The 10,303-nt window shown below is 33.6% G+C and overlaps 1 protein-coding gene across 1 annotated transcript; it reads left to right on the top strand.

Annotated features, from left to right (window-relative positions):
• Positions 1 to 2,106: 2,106 nt before the first annotated feature.
• LOC146140496 (uncharacterized) lies at positions 2,107 to 9,569 on the top strand. Its single transcript, XM_083391474.1, has 6 exons — positions 2,107 to 2,887; positions 4,470 to 4,590; positions 5,732 to 5,968; positions 6,871 to 7,005; positions 7,109 to 7,599; positions 8,906 to 9,569. Exons 1-6 carry the CDS (start codon positions 2,637 to 2,639, stop codon positions 9,003 to 9,005), a joined length of 1,335 nt encoding a protein of 444 aa, XP_083247600.1. The 5' UTR covers positions 2,107 to 2,636; the 3' UTR covers positions 9,006 to 9,569.
• The last annotated feature ends 734 nt before the right edge of the window (positions 9,570 to 10,303 follow it).

Here is a 10,303-nt window from a genome sequence, read left to right as displayed (position 1 = left end):
CCTCAGTAGAAACACTGTGTTTAATGAAAAAATCTAGTTTGATATATAATACGCCTGTTATTTATTTTTCATTTACTTATCTGTTGTTTTAAACATACAAATAGCCTCCCGCAAGTGAGTATACTATTATTATTGCAATATCGTTGCGTTCTTTTTTGGATTTCGCGGTATTTTATTTTACGTTTTACAGTATTTGTTTAGTAATTGTTTTCTTTAAATAAAAGATTATACGATTTTGCTGCCAAATTTTGGATTGGCTCGCTGTATATCGAAATTTACCATGGAGACAAAGCCATATTTTATGACGGTCAGCTAACCGACAAGAAATCAAGCAAAATATGAAATACATTACCAGAACAAAAATCGAATGTATGATGTAACAAAATAACCTTATATAAACCGTTTGCTAATTTATAGTCTTATTTTATAGTTTTGTTTATATTTTTTATTTATCCAATACAAATGTATTTTGAGTGTGTTAATTAGCAGCTGCTGTATTTTGTTAGCAAGAATCGTTAGGACCGTCAGTATTACAGTATGGTAATTTACTACACCACTAGATTAGTGTGGCGTAATTATGAAGACATAATATGACGTCATAACTGTCAGGCAACACAAACACTTCATAATGGCCTACTAAAATCTGATAGAACGCCATTCCGACGCCTTCTTACACCACACAGTATGTTCGGTAGAGAAATTCGCCCGTATATGCGACATTATGCGAACGCCCGTATATGCGACATCTCCGCCCGTATATGCGACCTACAAGCGCCCGTATATGCGACATAAACGCCCGTATATGCGACCTCGGCTACCAACCCTGATGGATGGGGTGGGTCCGGTTACTTTTACGAGTTTGACAACTGCGTGACCCGCTAAGAGACATATACCATCCGATTCGTCAGAAATTCGTGCAATTCTAAGCTTTAAGGTCTTGGACAATGTAATAATTTGACACACCAAATCTGCATAAGATTAAATTTCATATTATTTGACCCACCCTAACCCAAACGCTAACCAGCAGTCCCTAACTCAAATAATGTGCGTTGTTTAATAATTAAAAAAAAACCTTTAGGTGCCAAAATACACCAATTCGTGACAATCCTATAACAGTTATACATTGTGTTAATTTTTATAATTGTAGTAATTTTCCGTTAGTGATTGTTTATCTGAATATTGAATTGATGCGTCATAACAACAAGTTATGAGACGACTGGTGCTTTCTAGTGTGGCTGTTAATATTTTGCTATCGTACTGCCTTTTAGTTATTTTCGTAGAACGAAGTTCTGCCGTATATTAAAAAAAATAATCAGTTAATTTGCCGAAAAATATGACTTTTGTAATAGAACCGGCTGACAAAAAATTTGAATCGCACCACTGCTTATAGATCCGCAATAAAGGCAAAGTATTTATTTACCCTTTCTTATTGTATCAGTGGTAGGCCTATACATAATGGAAATCGTTTTAAGCACCCCATAAAAAATGCAAAACAATAGCAAAACGGCATTCATGCGAGATGTGACTTTACATCTAAACAAGCTGTTGGCTTACAGTCAATTGCGATGATGTGAAATAAAAGGTAATCTTGCGATTTATTCATTTTCATAGTAAGTTACCAATAACTAGAAGAATGGCAAGATTTTCTAACAAACTGTAAAACAAATAATACCAAAGTAAGAACAATGTCAATGCTGAAAAAAAAAACAGTTAAGTGTTGCAAACTAGATCGGGATACAATCCCCAAAGTAGCTGCTAAGGATAGGAATGGCTTTACTTTCTCGAGCAAAATGTTTATTGGACAGAACAATAATCAGTATACGGCAAATAACCATGCACACCAAGTGCTCGCATAAGGCTACAGCTTGTCTCTAACCAACGAGATTGCAAACTGTGCTCAAAATGTGTCCGATTCTCTCGATATCCACCCGACGAATAATGATGCAACACAACGCAATCCAAAACGAAATAGCACACAAAGATATCACGCAGCGCTGAGAAAACAAAGGCAGCGAAATTCACACATTGTCCTATTCCCCTAGGAAAACTAAGTCAACGGGAAGCCAACTCGAACAGCAGTTTCCGCGGCCAACATTAGTTCCCCACAAAGGGTCTACAATAATTAAATTTGTGACATTAAGAATAAGACCAAAATACGACTAATTCCAATTTGGTGGAATAAGGTCAAATTAGAATAAGACATAAACCCATCGGAATACCCTAAATGGGAAGAATAAAGTATAACAAACGTTTGACCCTATCCATAATCCCACATCTATCTTCATCAGTTAACTCTCCTAATAATTTCAACCTGATACCCAAATTCAAACCCCATCCATTACCACCCGAAACTATAAACAGGGGAAAACCTCTCCGGTGGCATATATAAACGGCTGAGTTAAAACTAGGGCATTCAAAGGTCGATAACAAAACAGCCGATGCTGCAGAACAGTGGCCCACATTTTTTCCTTGCCCTCACTTACCCTACAGTTTTTCAAAAATGTGGTAGGATTCTAGACTAGCGCCAATCTAAATATGCCTTTTATATTCACATTTTTATTTTGTACATTATTTGTTGGTTTTGTGTGCTCTTAATAGGCCAAATCGTATTATGCAAGGTAACGAAATACAGGAGTATGGCTGGTGAATTTTTTGTAAATATTGCCTTGTACTTCTATGAAAAATTTTTCATTGTTTTGGTGGAATATCTATGGAAGAAGTTTGAGCCCCATCATGATTCAACAAAGAAAGTGGCAGTGGGAATTTTGGTAGCAGTAAATGTTATTTGCATTTCTACTTGTCTGTCATGGTTCTTATTTGGATCGTTTTACTATTCCCAAATGCCAACAATTTACCACACATTCCCTCTTAATTTTGTTTATAACAGGTTTGTAAAACTTCTTTGTTATGTGACTTATAATTTTTGTTTGTTTTCGTTTAATGTTTTCTTCCCAAAGTTATGTCTTTTTCTGCATAACATGCCCTTGGGCCACTTTAGGAAGTGCCAAACACAACTATCTTTAAGTGATTTCCTTTTTTTGCCAAAATATGTCCCCAATTTATTGACAGACTGTTTTTTAATATATATATATTTTTTAATAAGGCAGGGTGGCCAAGACTTACAGCATTACAGTCCACAATGTATTTTCTTTGTTTGTGTGTCACATACACCATAAAATTGGGTACCATAGGGGTGGATCAGCATATTTTTTATTTGTCTGGGTATGAAAATGATTTAAATATGAAGTCGTGAAGTGACGTCTAAGTGACATAAAACAGGGGCGGGCATGTGCTTCAGAAGTGTCGAACTTAACCATATGTATATGGAATATATATATATATGATATAGTAACGTTTAATATTGCACTCCTGCAACTCAGAAACTATCTATAGATCAGCTTTTGATGGACTGTTACTTGCAATTCTCAAAGCAAAATGCTGTTTTGAATTGATTAAAATGTTCCTTAGCGAGTAGATAAATTGAGGGGCCTTGAGGAAATTTTAGATTTGAACATCATACTGCTAAAAACTGTGCAGAACTAAGAACTAATTTGTTTATTCACCCGCCTCAAATAATTAAATTGGACAAAAAAAGCTTATCAAAATTGTCTAATCATCTGTGGTTTGCCACTTTTAACATAAGGCAACAGTCAAAACAAACAGAGATAGCACAAAAAAAGTTGCTGCATGCTGTTTTACTATTGTCTTATTTACTAAAGGAGGCAAGCAAAATTTGCAAAGATGGAAAATGTAACATCTGTTGTAATTAAAACAAGTTTGAATAAAACACCTTTAAGCACTATTTTGTTCGCTAGTAGGTTACATAAATCTAATTTGAGCCCTTTTATTCATACTGTATCACAAATATATCAAAAATAATGATTGGGCACTTTTTTCTTTGGACATAGCTTAAATAAAACTAATTGGTGACCCTTTTTTATCTACATGTATCTAAAAAAACAAATTTTGGAACATTTTGGGTTAAATGTGACTTGAATAAAACTAATTTAGACTTTTTATTCCCACGTATCTTAAAGAAACCAGAATGAACCTGATGGGTGATAGGAAACTGGTTGGTTAAGTTCGTCCCAAAACAGCTTATCTACGTAATAGTCTTTCCCCAGGTTGTACTTTAGCATGCATCTCTGTCACCCTGAAGTTGACCTTTTTGATCCATACTCTGTAGTAACATCACCATTGTTATCTGACTACAACCTGCCATTTTTACATGCAATAGGCGCCATTATTAGATGGGAGCACAAAAAATCACAAATTTGAGGAATATGATAGTAAAGTATTGTAAATGATAAATCAAATGCCCAGTTGTGCATTTAAGTGTTTAATCATGTTTTTTTTTTTTTTTTTTTTTCTTTTAATATTCTGAATACCGGTCATTTTTTTTCACATAAGGGTGCTGAAACTATATATTTAATTATTCAGTCCTGTTTTAATTACGTTTATTTTTTTAGATCCTGTATGGAAAATCACAAATTTTATGCAACCCAAAGCAAATGGTTATCAAAGAGCCTATATGTGGATGAATGTTATCCCAATGCTCAATTTCGCCTATCAGCTCCTGATGATAAATCGGTTTGTATAACTTATTTACTAAGAGATTTTTGGAGGGAGGTAAGAGTTATTATTAGCCCGCAAAAGTCAGTAAAGTCAAAATTGTTTAAGGACCTCGTCTGTCCACTAATCAAAGAATAGTTGTTTTTATCACCTAGGGACTGTTTCTAAGAAGTTTATAGGTCAACATAAAGTCAATTTACAATAAATTCAAAATTTGTCAAATTATTGCTTTTGACAAAGTTTTTGTGTTTCTTGAGAGTAATTTTTGTAAAAATCGTCGTGGAAGCATTGTAAATCAGGAACTGCGACAGAGTTAAACCATAGAAACCCATAAAAGCAGGAAATATGTCTTAATGCCCACTTGGATCAGCAGTAAATTTTATCGCAAATTGTCCATTGTTTATACATTGTTACGTATTTAAATAATTCTTATAAAAGACTTTCTCTTCATAAACTAGCTCTTTTCGAAGATTAACGGTTTAGATTTTAGGAATAGCCTACTGACATTCTGTAATACAAAAATACCTAATCAAGCTTTTCTGTAGTGATTACCTTTAAAGCCGCATGCAGGGGGTTACATTACTTCTTCCCTGTTTTATTTGCTGTTTATTAAAATTTACCATGCAGAGAAAATCGAGGCAAAGTGTCCTTTCCACAAGGACAAAATAATACAGGCTACCTGAATCTATCGCCAAAAAACATAACACACTTTTTATAATCCATGAAACACCTTGACTTTTTGACAAAATATTGCGTTTGGGTCTGAAATCAACAAAATATTATGTTTCGGTAACTGGTATCAGTTTAAGGAAGAACTGTGGCCTCTACAAATAAGCAATTTTGTTAGGTCAAAATAAAGTACAAAAAAAATATTTAGGTCAAAATAAAAATGCCCCTAGTTATTATTTTAAATTTTAAATTTTATTTGCTAATATTTTAACATTTTGATTTAAATTGGTAAAAAACTGACCAGCTTAAGGCACCACCCAAATGTGCTAATTGTGCTTGTTGCATGACAACTAGTTCGGTAATTTTTTTGGAATTGCAATAAATTTTTTTTTTAAGTTTTTTGTTTTTAAAGTTAAATATTAGTGACATCATTTGAGCTCATTAAACAATTAAAATTGATTCATAACTTCATCTCGTGTTTTACATTCAGCTTTTAAATGAGGATCAATTCTACAGTCTTGTGTTTAACATGGAAATTCCTGAGACTTCTTCAAACTTTGACATTGGAATGTTTATGGTTAAAATGTATGTGAATGGTCATGTTTCAGATAGTTCTAGAAAATTCAAAGTTCATGCTAATATTGATGATGATGATGTACCTAAAAATACCTGGTTTTATGGCAAAAACAAAGTGCCAGAGGAAATTGTTTATCAATCTTCTATATCGGTAAAAAATTACACATATTTTTACATTTAATATATATTTATTGACTAATGAGGTGTGATGTTTATGTTAGGTTGTTTTTCACCTTAATTATACTCAAAGACTAGATAACTTGAATTGGTAATAAAAATATTCACTTGGCTACATTAGACAGGCAACCTTCTACTGCAAATAATAACGTTTTACTGTTGATTACTTTTTTATCTTAACCTTTTTTTATCTAATATAGTAAGAGCAAAAATTATTGTTTTCATTCAAGTAACCGTAGTAGGTTTTGCATATAATATTATTGTCACTAATATTTAAAAAAATAGCTGTTTTTTTATATTTTAAATTAATTAGATTTACCCTAAATAAGCTTTAACACGATTTAAAAAAAGCTAAAATGGTCTAAATTAAATTGTTGTTTTTCACATTTTGTTTTAAGTTTAATATTCATGTAGAACTATTGGCAAATTAACAATAAAATTACTACCACTTGTTTTTAATGATGAAGTTTAAAACTTGAACAAAATATTTCCATATATATATGAAAAAATAAATTGTTTTTTCCAGCTTTACAGTTTGTTTTTAAATCTGCTGTATACAGACCTTCTTGGACAGAGCTAAAAACGCAGAATTGGGCATTTGATCTAATTTTGTTGTCAAGTCATTCCCGAAAATAAATTTTTATTTCAAAGCTAATCACACACTAAAGTGGAATTATCAGCATAACAAACAAAAATAACAATTTTTTTTTTACAACTATGACTTTAAATATGATTTTGTATATAGTGTATCACAACTCCAGAATCCTGGCTATGCTAACACTCCCCAAAAGTGTCTTAATACATTAAAACATATGTGTATTACAAAAAAATACATTTTTATTTATATTACTATATATATTTTTATATAATTTTCAGACTTCGCTAAAATACAAGTCACCAATTATTCACTTGATAAAGACTTTGGTATTCTGGCCTTTGTATGTAATGGATGTCAAAGATGAAGTACAGCATATAGAGGTTGTTTTATTTAAAGAACTGCTGCTTCCTAGGGTAAGTATTAAATGTAGTTCTTAATTTGTATTATATTACCTTGATTTTTTTTAATCTGTGATCCTATACTTTGGTTTACCTACAAATTTGTTTCTATTTAAAGAAAAATATGCAATGGACTGGAAAAATCCTTATAGACCATCCTGCAATCATGATTAATTCTGCCTATGTTGATGTGACAGCCAAGTTCAAGGGCCTACAATACTTGATGTACAAATGGCCTGCATTGTCGTTTCTCTTTGGCACATTTCTTATCTTTATGCCTGTTTGTTTTCTTGTTACAATACTCGTGTACTTTTGTATTTGGAGACGTCTATTTCCCCAAGTTAGCACTACTCCTGTGACAAGGACCCGGCATACCAGGAGAGCCCAGAGATTGGCACAGACCGACCCAGTTGCATCCACATCAAATCAAGATCCTTCTGTGTCATCCAATCAGCAGACATTTATACAGGAAGGGTCATCATCTAGGAGGTCATCTTCATCCTCTTCTATTGAGATGATAGGTCAATCACAGGGCTCACCTGTTGAAGAGACACAGGGAAGCTTCATATTTACCCCACCCACTCAACAACATGCGCAGGGGATCGAACGGTAAGTTGTAAATTTTCTATCAATTTAATAAATAGTTTGTTTTGTTTAACTGAACTGTGCTTATGTGTTTCGATAATGTTTTAATTTAATTTTTGGGCAGCAGAAACAGTGTTCAGCCACAGGCGGCTACTCCGTGTAAGACTTTTTTTAGTTGCTTACTTTTTTTCAGCCAGCTGGCGTCAATATCAAATCCCGGCATATTATTGCCCGCCAGTGGCCTTGGGGCCTAGCCACCCCTTTAAAAAACGTTAAGACAAGACAGGACTTATGTCGCTCCTTATTCGTATACTTCTGTTTCCATAAGACCTTATCTATTCCAAAAACACAATTTAACCAACTTAATGTCGTTTGATTCGCACAGAGCTGGATTAAAACTATTTTGAGCATTATAAATTTTCACATTTTTGCAGTTAATTTGGGAACTTTTTGATTCAAACTTAGCTAAAATACAACCTATTTGTCAACCTTTACACTTTGGTTGAACAAAACTAAGTTTGGCTCGTTTTAGTTCGCCTGTAGCTCGAATGAAACAATCTGGTGACCTTTCTATTCGCATGAAGCTTAAAACAGAAATTACTTTTGACACATTTTGTAAACTTAGGTGACGTAAAATTGTCTACTGAAGGATTACACTAATGCTTGTAAAATAGTAATTGTATGTCTTCGGAAGGTAATTGGCGTTTAAAATATGTGAAAAATAACTCACTGTTTAATTGTTTGCTTCGGCACTCCCCTGATGAAAGGCGTACGAGTGCCCCGAACCTTACCTACTTGCAACAAAATACGCTTAGCAAGAATCGACTTTGTTATCCTTGTTCGAATTTAATTCGTTTTACTTTTTTTACGTTTTTCTACTCAACATACATATTAAGGCGCCCGTGTCATAATATGTTGTAGCTCTTTTTTACTGCCCTGACTAGCAAACTCTGCGATGCGAATCGTCGTAATTTAATGCGTTAAACGAAGCGATTTCAAAATAAAATCCGTTAGCGAAATAAACCAGCTCTAGCAATTTAACATGGTAATGTATTATATTACACGATTAGTGGCTTAGCTATCGACATTAACATTTTATACACTTTTATTTACAACAATATATAAATCGTTAAAGTATTAACTATCTTCTAAATCAGTCAGAAACACAAATAATTAACAACAATAAACAGCCTGAATGACTACAGCATTAGCAGCAGCAAGCAAAACATCCGTTTAACGCAATAGAAGTAATTGCCGTAAGATAATTAGCATATTAAACTAGAAAAAATCTATATATTGTTGAAATGTAATGCTTACCAAATTGTATTAGCCGATTGACGGAAACTGCTGATATGAACCACTTGAACCAGGACAATCAAATCCGTCAAAGAAGAATCGCTGACCCACAAGAACCAGACTCAACAATATGACGGTCGACTGTGAAAATAAGGTTTTGTGTTTGTATGAACTAAAGCTTCAAATAATTTCCTCGTTTTATTGCTCTCTGCTTCTGCTTTAATAACTTCACTGTTATGGGTGGTACTAAATACCGAATGGTACCCAACGGTAGCAATGGTACCCAATTGCACCCAATTGCACTGAATAGAACCACATGGGATTGAATGCTAACGATTAGCACCAAAACCCCTGATTTACTCCTAAACGCAGGAGACCTAACGAAGGTTGCAATGAACACAAAACGGCACATTTTTTATTTTTTACATTAGGCACCATTCGTTGTCATTGGGTATTCAGTACCACTACCACCTCCCTGTTATCACGTGCTTTGTTTTTTCTCTTAATTATATTTCTCTTGTTTTTATCCGCATTTTTTGTTTTTTATGCATTTTATTGTAAATTTTGTCACTTGTTAAAGCCTGGTGTGTTTTTTGAATTATTTGTTTTCGGCAGCCCAACAACCACGCATAACTGAATACTTCGCTTATACATTGCCATTTTTTAAAACAATTCCTATAAATTGTCTTGTTCTACAATATGTGTCAGTGTTTGATAAGGAAAAGGGTGAGCCAAGCGATTTGCAATTCAAGTCCCAATCCAAGTCGCTGTCATAGCAGTAAGTTATACAATCTTGAGCGATATTTTAATGAGAAAATACAAATCTAAATCGAGTCATTTGAACAAAATACCCTAGTCCTGTCATTCAAACAAGGGACGGGAGTACAACACTGATATGTTATACTCTTCTATCTGTTTTTTGAGGCAGAACATGATATGTATAAGCGAATGTATAAAAAACGGCTTTGCCCAGTTATTGCCACATATTTCTTAAATCAATTAAAATCCGTTATCTTTAATTACCACATACTTTTATTCCTATATTCTACCGGTTGATTTTTTCTCAAATTATTTCATGAGGCCACCATGTAAAGCCTATAGTTGTTTTTTCATCGACAAACTTGCCCCCACTGTCCTGATAATTATAGGCTAGTACGCTAAATTGCCCTCGAATTGAAAATAGCCAAGCGGCACACCATTAATCGATTTTAATGCAATCTTCGTATATTTTATCAAATAAATTGCACAGCATTGCGACTGAACACTTAAAAACAACAAAAGTATGATCACACCATACGAAGAGACAACAGTAACAATTTTGCACTAACGACTGAATTACATTTTTATTTAGCGCTAAATCTCCTCTATCGAGATGAGCAAAATTAATAGTTTTCTAATTAAACCTTGATGCTACCTTCGCCAGACACCAAAA

This window comes from Ascidiella aspersa, chromosome 6 (assembly GCF_963924565.1).
Source record: "Ascidiella aspersa chromosome 6, kaAscAspe10.2, whole genome shotgun sequence".
Lineage (NCBI taxonomy): Eukaryota > Metazoa > Chordata > Ascidiacea > Phlebobranchia > Ascidiidae > Ascidiella > Ascidiella aspersa.
Note: the sequence above shows the minus strand (reverse complement) of the source record. Positions and strands in the feature narration are given on the sequence as shown.